Below are 11,198 nucleotides of genomic sequence, written 5' to 3' on the forward strand. Positions count from 1 at the left end.
CAAAATTTCAAAACTTGAGTGCTTTGTCATCATCATTATCAGTGTGACATATGTGACCACGGATAACCAATATCAATACAATATTAATAATAAAATATGATCAAACTCGATCTAGCTCCCTCCATTACAGGTCTGTCCGTCCAGAACTCAAAAATGCCTTCGGATAGAGTCATGGCAAGGGTCCCGCTTCTCTATACACGTGACGTATAGGAATCTTGTTTTGCCGAAGAAAGGTGTCCCCCCGGGCCGGGAAGGCACCTCTTTTTGGGAAGTTGACCCATTAATTTCGCCGAACACCATGACCAATTTTTGTGCCAACAAGGATGTGGTGTATAATTTATTTACATGTTGTCTAATCGCCGCTTGAGAGCATCTGCAATTCCATTCAAATATTTCAATCGCACTGCTGCGACTTTGGTTTCCTGCCAGTTCTTTTGAGCTACAAATTTTGTGACCGCGCTCACAACTTCACTAATTTTGTCTGTGACCACAAGTATCAGCACTTGCCAAACGTTCACAAATGACAAAACTCACTGTCATTGTCCACTTCTAATGTGCGAATTCGCTCGAGGTCCCCAGCTTCAATCTCCTCTCGAACTTCCATGATTTCGCTAATGAGTTCTATATCCTCTAATGGATCTGCTTCTTCAATCATGAGGCCATTCCGCTCCAAAATATATTCTATACGGTGCAAGGGTGACGACAGTGCTTTGTACGCAGCGTTCACCGTATTCGACACGTGAAGTGCAATGTCTCGTTGGAACTGCTGAATAAATTTTGGCTAGTACTGTACGTAGAATCACTCACTTCACTCTTAGTTGCCCACGCGTCTGGGTGCGAGACTCGCTGTGCTTCGATGAAACGGCGTTTAAGGAGTGCAGCATCCACCACAAACGGGTTAGGCTCATAAGGAAGACCCAGTATATCGTGGTATGATATTGAGTCGTGGATCCTTGCAATATAATTGCAGTTTCGACAGGCAGGCAACGCAGTTGGAAGAATAGTCCCACATGATGGACACGTCTTAGTTAATGAAGTGACCACGGAATGCCGTGAGGAAGATGAACTAGCTTTGTCGGTGAATGCTCTTGTATAATATCCGTTCGACAACGCCAACGGTCGATGAGTTGCTTGAGCAGCAGCGACCACGCGGACAAGGAAAGGACGGAACATTCGGATGAGGGGGTTACTTGTTTACTAAGCCGAGGGATGGAAATGAATAGCATGGAGCATGGAAATTCCCTTTTGGAACAATTTCGTCATTGTTTATATATATAGGACTTATAAGTACTAGACCACGTCGAGGATATCACTGAGTACTTGCTAGTAGGCGAGCCTTTGGACAACTTGATCATCACTCGTCCTCACAATGTCGAGCAGTACTAGCGGCACCGCTGAGCTCCAAATCCAGGACTTGTGCTCGCTGGCCGAGCCTCAGTGGCCTGCTCCTCCTCAGGCAATATTAACACTCGATGATCCTTCAGCCGCAGAACCAGCACGTCGTCGGTTGGCTCCAAAGACTCGTTTAAGTATATTTTCTTTCCTTCCAAACCTTTTCTCCTGTTGCCGCTCTAGGCATCACAAATCACAACCGGGGGATTCAGATCCAGAAGCTGAGGCAGACAGCTCAAACAAGTCCATAGAGCAACTACCGGCCCTCGAACAAACCAACGATAATACCACCATAATCACTTTGGACATCTCAGGTATCTCAGATATCCCTGGCATTAATCAGGACGATTATCGTTGGGCTGTTGTATATGAAAATCAAAGAGGGTATGTATATCATCTACCTCATGTGAGGCAGACTGTAACTATCATCCCAAGCCTCACCGTACTCTCGTCCCCGTATTATTCACACCTATCACTGCTTCCTATCGATCCTCCACAATTCACTATCCCGTCCGATTCTTTGAAACAATCCCGACAACCCAATATCTCTCTTTCCAATTATCCCCTGCCCGATGGCACTTGGCGCTGGGTTTCCAGAACATGGATGATCGACATGCGCACAGACTCAGGAGAAGTTCAATGCGACGGTTTTGAGTACAACTGGTTTTTTCGGGAGAAACACTGGCACGCAGAGATTGGCAAACTAAGCACTGGTGCCTGGGTACGGAGAAGACGATGGTTAAGATTGATGATGCGTCCTGCACAGCATGCAATAGCGCACTCGGAGGGAAGTCCAAGTCCTTCCACTAGCAAGAGCAGGCTGTCTGACCAGCCTTTGGATACAAGCTTTGTGTCTCTCGCTTACCCTCAATCAGAGATCACGCTTGACAAGCTCGCTCGCTCGGTCAACCTGGAATGGGAAGGAAGTGAACAAGACTGGGTGCGCTGTCATCGACTGATGCGAAGGCTCGGTCGGGATGGTCGCAAACTTGAACTCTGGCGCATGTGGCTTTCGCCGTATCTCTCTGATGTTTCCAATACCCATCCGGGGGACAAAGGGAAGCTTCCTGAATCTACATTTTCTCTACCGATGACGTTGGAAAATGATGGTTCGGACATCCAAACTCCACCTCTAGAATACTTGGGAGCACTTCTCCAGAGCCACGTATGCATTTCCATTGACAAGTGTATCATCGTTTGATATCACTTTTATAGGGAGATGCAGTACTCCGGTTGTTTGTCTTCCCAGATTCAAGAGCGCAGTTCATCGATCTTGTCAAACGTGCCGGTCTGGCTCATGAATTAGTGCGAGGTCTTGGAGATGGGTTCTCTTCCACTGAGGTTGACTTCTGGAGCTACTCAAATGGCTTAGGCAAAGTACTCGACAAGGATGATTAAACAGAATCGGGTCGGGTCGGGGCCAAGGACTGGAAGGAAGAGCTCTCTGATGAGGATGTCGTGGTAAATTATGTTGAGGTTGTTACAGAGTTACTCGCGAGAGTGGTCAAAAACGCGTGACTTCCACGGAGATCACCATACAGATCGTATCGTTATGCTAATCGTAATATATGTAAATACTGTACAGCAGTGAAGTTGCATGTGAGTGCAACACCCGTCGTTTTCAAACCGGAGCCCTTCTACAGCGCTTTGATGTCAGCGCCGTCTCCTCGGGTCATTGAGCCTACTGAACCAGATTCGGATCATAGCAATTCATCATGGAGAAATATCAATCCGAAGAATCTCTGGCCAGATGACCCAAGTCATCCGGTGAAGGTCGCCCTTCGTACATATTCTCTCAGCCTATCTCTCTCTCTTGGTCCTGCACTACTCCCAGTTGCTCTTACCCTCGTCAATCGTTCATCCAGTCTGGAAACTCGTTTGGGCTCATTCAGGCGCGTGTTGAAGCGCGAAGTGGGCCTTACAGGATTTCCGTTCGCCATCACAGTAGCCATTTGTGGTGGAATTGCATTGAAGCACCTCTTGGAAGCAATAGGTCTCCACAATGTCGATAAAAAAGATGATCCAGAACTTGTTCGACAACAGCCAGTGATAGCTTCCACATCCCAACGACGCGCAACAGTCCTATCGCTTGCAGCTCAGGCATGCTCAGGCATGTCCAACTCAACGCCCTCTCAGAAAGCGTTCCTATCAAATATCTTGTCCTCGACAATCGCATTGTTCTTGCTCCAAAGGACTCGACTATCCAAAGCAGGGTCGCGTCAACCATTCTCAACCTTTGGATTAACGCTCTTATTTTTCTGTCGTGCAACCGACGCAATCATGCAGCATTTCTTGTTCGTGCCATCAGCCCGGAAAGCTGACCTATTCAACATTTCCGTAAATCGATCGAAGCCAGCTGGACCATCTACTGATTTACTACTGCCTGCTGAAGGCGATGGAAAAACCAAGAAATATCATCGAAGTATAGCTGTATGGCTGGACGCCGTTGTATTTTGGGCCTGCAGTGCTAGGTGCGTGATATGTAGCATTCTTGATGTCAACATATATATATTCAAACCCTTCGTGCAATATCAGAATCATGTGGTGTTTCTTCTACCAGCCACATAGGTGCTTAGCAATAAAATAACATAGATTGATGTCTAAATCCATTTTTTTACAGACTTCCCCCTTCTTACGTGAAATGGTTAGATATCATTCAGTTATCATGTCGGGAAGCTCTCGCTCATCGTTTTATGATCAATCATCAGGATATCATCCCTAGCCAACGTAGACAAACGGCTGTTGGACGCCTTGCGTGTTATGCGTTCCAAAGAATGGGTCTATGGGCACAGTTCCTCCCATTCTCACCTCTTGATGTCTTATGCCAAGGACCGCGGATACCCTTCATCTTGGGGCAATCCACATGTCTTGCCTGCATGTGGTACAGGTGCAGATGTGGTCTGGGAGGCGCTTGGCGTGCCTGGCCGGGGTGGTGTGGGCGGATTGCCCTGCGAGCTCCTGCATTCCCGTGTTACAACGCGGTGGGGTCTCGATAACAGCTGTTTAGCAAATGTTGGCGTGAGATTTTCCCTAGCGTTCATTGAGGCTATGGCTCTATACCTGCCTGTAAGTGTATGGCCTGGAGTGCACTGCATTGCACCGCTAATCATGTTTGAAGGTTCACTTTCTTCCTCTCCTTTTTACTCGCCCTAGCTCCATCCTCCAGCGTCATCGCGCCATTCCCGCTCTCCTGGCTGCGATCCGCAGTGCGACATTCCTCTCCACTTTCCTGTCGTCATATTTCTTCGCTGCCTGTCTCACACGTACCTTAGTGCTGGCAAAGCTGTTCCCATGGATCCCTCATGACGTGTGGGATGGGCCATATGGTAGTGTTCTCGTGGGATCGCTCACGTGCGGTTGGAGTATACTCATTGAAAACACGCGGAGAAGGGGAGAGATGGCGTTATATGTGTTACCCAGAGCCGTTAAAGCATTTTTACCGGCCAGGTGGACTGCAGGTAATCATGCTGGTGCGAGGCTAGCTGAGCGGTTAGTATTCTTAAAGAGTATTTTCCTTGTGGTGCTGATGGGATGCAATAGAATCGTATTTGTTCTGTCGCTGGCTTCACTGCTCACTTTTGCAGTCCATGAGCCAGAATCTCTGAGAGGTCTGTCGCGATGGACCCTCGCTTTTGTCATGAAAGGGTCAAATGCTGAGTTCTGGAAGAAACGTAAAGAACACATTGAGACTTGTCCTCAGACGCCTATCTCTCCGCCCTCCAACTCAATCTCCACGCAAAGCGTCGATCGTTTGTAAGACGTTCCACAACGCCAACTTAATCCGCGGCAATCCGACTCTGGGACTGGCGTATTTTGGGAGAGTTTGCTCATGTCTCTACCAATCTTCGATCTAGATCATGCCCCTTTTCCCGCATACTTTACGATCTTCGCCCAGATATACTCCTGATTATACCATAAAAACATTTCCAGTCAATATCCTTACGCATCTCCGATTGTCTCACTTACATTTTGCTAACTAGCCGCTCCAAAGGTGTAACATGTGATCGTAGAATGAGCAACTCCCGATCAATGTCTTCCCATCTACACCTGGAGGAGCAAATGACCAGTCTGCGCCGTATGCTAGCGACTTGTGATCATCAAACCGCTTCACAACTTCCCACGTTGCATGTTCTCCGTTGTGGGCCCTCGCCACCTTGAAACCGTCGTGCATACTTGCAACGAGGAGATCCTCCTTACGACTGGGCGACGGATGCCACTTGACACGCCACGCACCCCCTCCAACATCTCCTTGGACGAGCGGTACCAGCGGCTTCCGAGCTGTCAAAAAGACAAACGCTATTATCGTAGCTGTGCGCGATTTCAAAAGCCGTGATGTTGATAGCAAAGAAAAACTGCGCACCTTCCGACGGCTATGAGATATTCGATGTGTGGATGGCTCTGAATAGTTGTTACACCTGCGTTAAATCTTCGAGGGTATGAGAAACAAACAAAACATGTGGAGATAATTACATGCCGCTTATTTGTAAAGATGGGCTGGATAAAATTCTGTCGGACATCCCAGCCCTTCATGGTTAGGTCGTCTCCACCCGAATAAACGATGGATGTATCCCAATAGTTCCAAGCAGCGATCCAAGGTTCGTAATCGTGCGCGTGCCACCGGTTGACAATAGTCAAATGGCCAGTTGAATCAGGATTCAGAACGCACAGTGATCCATTTGACAAGGAAACTACCAGAGAACCGTGATTGCTGTCTCAGAATCTTGGGTCAGCATTGCCTGCAGTCTCTTGAGCTAGCGTACTTCGTGGGGTATCTTCGGGTAGACCAGTCCAAGGAAAGGCACAGAACGTCCGAGGTTGCGCAGGATACGCTCTGAAATGCCTTGAGCTGGCGCTAAAATCACTGAGTCACAATTTATGCGATTGAAATACATTAAAACATACCTCTTCTTTGTGCCACTCGTGAAGGGTAACATTCCCTTCCGAGTCTGCAATTCCGAGTACTGAAGAGGCTGTTCGAGAAGTATGACACCTACGATTGTGCAGATATTGACGTTTGATACGACTCAAGTATACGACGCGAATCTCACCATTTCTGATCGAGGACAGCTGGAAGACTGATTTCCTGAATCTGGGAACTTGATGATAGACATTGAACCAGTGATTCGCAGGAATCGATTCGCTTACTTACACTCCTCTGTCCTCTGTTACTTGCAATACAAGACACTTTCCACGACGGACTTGACTTTGTTTTCTCGCCGTAGGTTCGAAATCTACTTTATTGTCATCTGTGTGCACCTGAGTATCGGCGGGGGAATGTTCTAATCGATAGGTCCCGCAAACAAAGATATCAGAAGCACTCTCGTGGGGGCAAAACTCAATCGAATCTGCGGGCCAGATGGTATCCAATACGACCATTGGAGAAGAGGGTGCAGAGTCTAGATTCGTGTCACGGTGTCACAGGTGCTTACATACCTACTAGGCGCCCGTTGATACTGCGTCACAACCGCGTCATTAAGTTCACTTAGGCCTGCACTGCCACGTGTGATGATATCACCAGCAAGTTCTGCAATGTTCGATAAAGGGGTGTCTGCTTCTGGATCATACTACAACCAGCCAAGGTTGATAAAAAGGTAGCCCAGGCAAGGAATCGTTGTCACCAACCTCAGTTCGCTTTTCGCCTTCACCATGAACTTCGACTTCACAGATAAAACCCAACAATCTTTGTCGGCTGCCATTCAACTCGCAAAGGATTATTCTAATGCCCAAGGTATGTGTACATATTCTACTGATAATTATTTGTTGTTCACTCGTTCTCCAAAGTTCACCCTGCACATATCGCTGCAGCTCTTCTGAACGAGGGTGCGGGAGATGATTCACCAATTAGTATGTCCAACGTTGGTGCAAGCTCCCTATTCTCTTCTGTTATACAGAAGGCTGGTGGTGATCCAGTACGTGTCTATGTGTACCGGCTTGGTATGCCACCTCACCCCCATGACAGGTCAATGTAAAACGTGGACTTCAGAAGATCATTGTCAGACTACCCTCACAATCTCCATCTCCGGAGGAGATCTCCATGAGCGCTAGTGCGTTGAAGGTTTTGCGCGAGGCCCAGTCACTCCAGAAAACCATGCACGACTCCTACATCGCGCAGGATCATATAATTCTCGCACTTCTAAAGGACCCATCGATATCCTCTATCATCAAGGACGCTGGTCTCACTGAGGCCGCCTTGAAGACAGCTACCGAGCAGACTAGAGGAAACCGTCGTGTGGAAAGCAAGAATGCAGAGGCAGGATTCGACGCTTTGCAGAAATATGCGGTCGACTTGACTGCTCTTGCCGAAGAAGGGAAAATCGACCCTGTGATTGGCAGAGATAATGAGATTCGGAGGATCGTTCGTATTCTTTGCAGAAGGTAGGATTCATATTTTTCTGTTGGTAGTCACCTCTAAACGTAGCTTGTCTAGAACAAAGAATAATCCTGTGCTCATTGGCGAGCCTGGTGTTGGAAAGACATCGATAGCGGAGGGTCTTGCTCAGCGTATCGTTAACCGGGACGTGCCAGCCAGCCTCATTGGGCGCCTGTTTTCGCTTGATATGGGTGCATTGATGGCTGGTGCGAAGTACAAAGGCGAGTATGAGGAACGCATCAAGTCAGTTTTGAGCGAAGTGGAGAAATCATCCGAGGACGGCCAATCTATTATTCTATTTGTGGATGAGCTTCACCTCATCATGGCTGGTCGAGGTGCCGAAGGCGGTGGCATGGATGCAGGCAACCTCTTCAAACCGCTTCTGGCTAGAGGCAAGCTGCGTTGTATTGGGGCTACCACGCTAAGCGAGTATCGGAAGTATATCGAGACAGACGCTGCTCTGGAACGGAGATTCGCACAAGTTTTGGTGAACGAACCTAGTGTCCCCGAGACGATTAACATTCTCAGAGGCATTCGGGAAAAGTATGAAGTTCATCATGGTGTTCGAATTTTGGATGGTGCCCTGATCTCTGCTGCCACTCTGGCCCATCGATATCTGACTTCGAGACGTCTTCCCGATGCCGCCATTGATCTTGTCGACGAAGCTTGTGCAAGGTATGTTTCCTTAATACCCGTCATGAAACTACCTGACGAATTGTGCTAGTGTTCGTGTTACCCGAGAGACAGCACCTGAATCCATCGACAAGCTTCAACGTCGTAAGCTCGAACTGGAGGTTGAAATTCATGCTTTGGAACGCGAGAAGGATCAGGCCAGCCAGGAGCGTCTAAGTGTGGCTCGCAAAGCCATCGCCGATGTTGATGACGAACTACAACCGCTTCGGGCTGCCTATGAGGCTGAAAAGCGCAAAGGCGACGAAATTAACGAAGTGCGGAGGAAGATCGACAATCTACGCGCTAAGGCCGACGAGGCAGAGAGAAGGTGTGCTTGCCATTCTGGATTAATTGACCATCTCCTGACCACAGCACATATTAGATATGACCTTGCAACTGCATCTGACCTTCGCTATTATGCCCTTCCAGACCTTCAGAATCGCCTGGAGGCCCTTCAAGCCAAAAAGTTCGAAGAGGACGCCAAGATTGGTGGAGGTACAGATACCGTCACTCCCGAACAGATCGCAGAAATTGTCGGACGGTGGACGGGTATTCCAGTCACACGTTTGATGTCAACCGAAAAGGAGAAACTCCTTCGCATGGAACGTATCCTTGCCGATTACGTTGTTGGTCAGCCGGAACCTGTGAAAGCTGTCGCCAACGCTATCCGGCTCTCGAGAAGTGGACTGGCTAATCCTCAGCGCCCTATTGCCAGCTTTTTGATGGCCGGTCCTTCTGGCACAGGAAAAACATTGCTCAGCAAGACAGTAAGTTGATGTAACTTCGTCATAACTACAGTCACTAACCGAAACCTTCGCAGCTCGCTACTATTCTCTTTGACACCCCTGATGCTATGATTCGCATCGATGGTTCTGAATATTCTGAGAAGCATTCTATCGCACGTCTTATCGGCGCCCCACCTGGCTATGTTGGTCATGACGCCGGAGGACAACTCACCGAATATGTTAGGCGCAAACCCTATTCCATCGTCCTCATCGACGAGATTGAGAAGGCTTCGCGAGAATTCGTCACGCTCTTCCTTCAAGTCCTCGACGATGGCCGACTCACTGATGGACAGGGCCGCGTTGTCGACTTCCGGAATACCGTTATCATCATGACGTCAAATCTCGGTGCTGCATACTTGAACGACGTAGGTCAGGGTCCAGTAACTCCGCAGACCAAGCAGCTAGTCATGGGGGCAATAACGGGCCACTTTCCGCCCGAGTTCATCAACCGTATAGATGAGATTGTCGTCTTTGTAAGCCACCGCATAGCATGCATCTTAGGTTCTAAATTTCTTACACTATGATACAGCGTGCACTTTCCAGAAGCAGTATGCTCAAGATCGTAGACTTGAGGCTCAAGGAGGTCCAAGACCGTCTAGCCGAGAAGAAAATAGTACTCGACATTGATAACGAGTCGAAAAGATACTTGGTGTCCATCGGGTACTCGACGACATACGGAGCAAGACCGCTGAACCGCGCTATCCAGAGCGAGCTCCTGAATCCCTTGTCGGTGATGCTACTTTCTGACCGTATTCGCGACGGGGAGACTGTGAATATTCGGTTCGACGCCCCCCGCAACAAACTTGTTGTCGTACCCAATCATGAAGGCCAGGCCGATGTTGATGCAATGGATGAAGATTGGAATGAAGATAGTGACATTGAAATAGAAGAGATGGATTAAGGAACGTGTGCACTTCTGTATTATAGTACCCAAGCACTGTATCATAATATGCATGACGGGCTAGTACCAGCTGTAACCTTTGTAATTGTAGCTAGGAGGAATCTGAAGATTAACTGACTTTCCTTTCTTGGTGAAAGTCCTTGCGAGATTTCTCGCTTTCGGGTTCGACCGCGGTCTCGATGTCCGCAACCGTGACCATGCTTAGCCGTCGTCTGATACATCGCGCCTCTCACCTGAAGGTGCTAAGTCGCTTTTCTTCTTCTTCCGCAAACCCTGTAACACCTATACCTACTTCTCCATCACCCGTCGCGAACCAAGCACCCAATTATCCAACGACATGGACAACCAGCCAGATATCTCGCGCGGTCGCCCAGTCAGGTCCACGTTTTGAGCAGACCGTTCTCGAACTCCAGCCCAACCCATTGAGCGCAATGGAGATGGTTAACAATGAGCCTATCCGTGTTGTGCATGGGCGGAAAGCTGTTTGTGATGGTGGTTAGTAATACTTTTTCTTCTCAACTTGAGCGTCGGTGCGACAATTTGTTGCAGGAGGAGGACCTCTTGGTCATCCAAAGATATTCATCAACCTGGTTTGTGTTGGTACTTCTGGATGCTGTTCCATAATTGACATTCTTTTGCAGGACAAACCTGGTGCTCGGCCATGCGGGTAAGTATTATTGCTATGCCTTGGCTTGATTGTCACTACTAACAAATTTGTTGTACTTTACCTTTAGCTACTGGTATGTGACTATTTTTTCTGGCCAGACTTCAAACTCACGTACGACTTCCAGCGGCCTCCGCTTTGAACAAGCTCCACATGACCACTAAGTAGAACGCTTAGGATGTCAAGCTATATAATTAGCACGGGCTGGCGTCTGGCATATGACTAGATTAAAATTTTTCATCCCGTGTTAAACAATGCTTTGCATGTTTCTGATTGCCGCCTATTGCAAATGTGGGTAAAAGTACAGCGGCGCTCTACAACGCCCAACCAGAGTAAATATGCTACTAGAATGGGGTAAGTATGGTAAGATAAACCAGGAGGAATACTAGAGTCACAGTGAATCCGGGCGATGTG

General features: G+C 48.2%; 6 protein-coding genes across 6 annotated transcripts; 4 read left to right on the forward strand and 2 right to left on the reverse strand.

Annotated features, from left to right (window-relative positions):
• Positions 1 to 205: 205 nt before the first annotated feature.
• Positions 206 to 1,231, reverse strand: F5147DRAFT_663609 (uncharacterized protein). The gene is made up of 3 exons (XM_041434903.1): positions 808 to 1,231; positions 535 to 763; positions 206 to 481 (listed from the first exon to the last, which is right to left on the reverse strand). The coding sequence occupies exons 1-3, from the start codon at positions 1,171 to 1,173 to the stop codon at positions 342 to 344; spliced, it is 735 nt and encodes a 244-aa protein (XP_041300260.1). The 5' UTR covers positions 1,174 to 1,231; the 3' UTR covers positions 206 to 341.
• Positions 1,232 to 1,302: 71 nt separating this feature from the next.
• F5147DRAFT_663614 (uncharacterized protein) lies at positions 1,303 to 2,980 on the forward strand. The gene is made up of 3 exons (XM_041434904.1): positions 1,303 to 1,776; positions 1,828 to 2,557; positions 2,608 to 2,980. The coding sequence occupies exons 1-3, from the start codon at positions 1,370 to 1,372 to the stop codon at positions 2,788 to 2,790; spliced, it is 1,320 nt and encodes a 439-aa protein (XP_041300261.1). The 5' UTR covers positions 1,303 to 1,369; the 3' UTR covers positions 2,791 to 2,980.
• Positions 2,819 to 5,431, forward strand: F5147DRAFT_11904 (uncharacterized protein). The gene is made up of 6 exons (XM_041428112.1): positions 2,819 to 3,863; positions 3,928 to 3,960; positions 4,013 to 4,036; positions 4,101 to 4,458; positions 4,511 to 4,881; positions 4,933 to 5,431. The coding sequence occupies exons 1-6, from the start codon at positions 3,043 to 3,045 to the stop codon at positions 5,147 to 5,149; spliced, it is 1,824 nt and encodes a 607-aa protein (XP_041300262.1). The 5' UTR covers positions 2,819 to 3,042; the 3' UTR covers positions 5,150 to 5,431.
• F5147DRAFT_741772 (WD40-repeat-containing domain protein) lies at positions 5,369 to 6,768 on the reverse strand (the record flags this gene model as incomplete). The annotated part of the gene is made up of 8 exons (XM_041439501.1): positions 5,369 to 5,662; positions 5,688 to 5,700; positions 5,753 to 5,818; positions 5,867 to 6,100; positions 6,153 to 6,223; positions 6,295 to 6,382; positions 6,441 to 6,488; positions 6,542 to 6,768. The coding sequence occupies 8 exons, from the start codon at positions 6,766 to 6,768 to the stop codon at positions 5,369 to 5,371; spliced, it is 1,041 nt and encodes a 346-aa protein (XP_041300263.1).
• Positions 6,769 to 6,889: 121 nt separating this feature from the next.
• F5147DRAFT_663629 (P-loop containing nucleoside triphosphate hydrolase protein) lies at positions 6,890 to 10,279 on the forward strand. The gene is made up of 8 exons (XM_041434905.1): positions 6,890 to 7,120; positions 7,174 to 7,301; positions 7,352 to 7,767; positions 7,820 to 8,437; positions 8,487 to 8,762; positions 8,817 to 9,201; positions 9,255 to 9,692; positions 9,749 to 10,279. The coding sequence occupies exons 1-8, from the start codon at positions 7,039 to 7,041 to the stop codon at positions 10,118 to 10,120; spliced, it is 2,715 nt and encodes a 904-aa protein (XP_041300264.1). The 5' UTR covers positions 6,890 to 7,038; the 3' UTR covers positions 10,121 to 10,279.
• Positions 10,280 to 10,288: 9 nt separating this feature from the next.
• On the forward strand, positions 10,289 to 11,074 carry F5147DRAFT_663632 (ubiquinone oxidoreductase 20 kd subunit). The gene is made up of 5 exons (XM_041434906.1): positions 10,289 to 10,615; positions 10,670 to 10,710; positions 10,762 to 10,787; positions 10,823 to 10,827; positions 10,911 to 11,074. The coding sequence occupies exons 1-5, from the start codon at positions 10,300 to 10,302 to the stop codon at positions 10,946 to 10,948; spliced, it is 426 nt and encodes a 141-aa protein (XP_041300265.1). The 5' UTR covers positions 10,289 to 10,299; the 3' UTR covers positions 10,949 to 11,074.
• The last annotated feature ends 124 nt before the right edge of the window (positions 11,075 to 11,198 follow it).

This window comes from Suillus discolor (assembly GCF_016758755.1).
Source record: "Suillus discolor strain FC423 chromosome Unknown F5147scaffold_1, whole genome shotgun sequence".
Taxonomy (NCBI): Eukaryota; Fungi; Basidiomycota; class Agaricomycetes; order Boletales; family Suillaceae; genus Suillus; species Suillus discolor.

Coding starts and splice junctions, on each gene's coding strand:
- F5147DRAFT_663609 (XM_041434903.1), bottom strand. CDS start 1,173: ATGTTCCGTCCTTTCCTTGTCCGCGTGGTCGCTGCTGCTCAAGCAACT. Junction 764..807: donor CGTGGGCAACTAAGAGTGAA/GTGAGTGATTCT, acceptor TTTATTCAGCAG/TTCCAACGAGACATTGCACT. Junction 482..534: donor ATTAGAAGTGGACAATGACA/GTGAGTTTTGTC, acceptor TTGTGGTCACAG/ACAAAATTAGTGAAGTTGTG.
- F5147DRAFT_663614 (XM_041434904.1), top strand. CDS start 1,370: ATGTCGAGCAGTACTAGCGGCACCGCTGAGCTCCAAATCCAGGACTTG. Junction 1,777..1,827: donor GTATATGAAAATCAAAGAGG/GTATGTATATCA, acceptor TATCATCCCAAG/CCTCACCGTACTCTCGTCCC. Junction 2,558..2,607: donor GAGCACTTCTCCAGAGCCAC/GTATGCATTTCC, acceptor TCACTTTTATAG/GGAGATGCAGTACTCCGGTT.
- F5147DRAFT_11904 (XM_041428112.1), top strand. CDS start 3,043: ATGTCAGCGCCGTCTCCTCGGGTCATTGAGCCTACTGAACCAGATTCG. Junction 4,037..4,100: donor CCCCCTTCTTACGTGAAATG/GTTAGATATCAT, acceptor ATCAATCATCAG/GATATCATCCCTAGCCAACG. Junction 4,882..4,932: donor GGTGCGAGGCTAGCTGAGCG/GTTAGTATTCTT, acceptor GGGATGCAATAG/AATCGTATTTGTTCTGTCGC.
- F5147DRAFT_663629 (XM_041434905.1), top strand. CDS start 7,039: ATGAACTTCGACTTCACAGATAAAACCCAACAATCTTTGTCGGCTGCC. Junction 7,302..7,351: donor AGAAGGCTGGTGGTGATCCA/GTACGTGTCTAT, acceptor CCCCCATGACAG/GTCAATGTAAAACGTGGACT. Junction 9,202..9,254: donor AAACATTGCTCAGCAAGACA/GTAAGTTGATGT, acceptor AAACCTTCGCAG/CTCGCTACTATTCTCTTTGA.
- F5147DRAFT_663632 (XM_041434906.1), top strand. CDS start 10,300: ATGTCCGCAACCGTGACCATGCTTAGCCGTCGTCTGATACATCGCGCC. Junction 10,616..10,669: donor GAAAGCTGTTTGTGATGGTG/GTTAGTAATACT, acceptor AATTTGTTGCAG/GAGGAGGACCTCTTGGTCAT. Junction 10,711..10,761: donor CAAAGATATTCATCAACCTG/GTTTGTGTTGGT, acceptor ATTCTTTTGCAG/GACAAACCTGGTGCTCGGCC.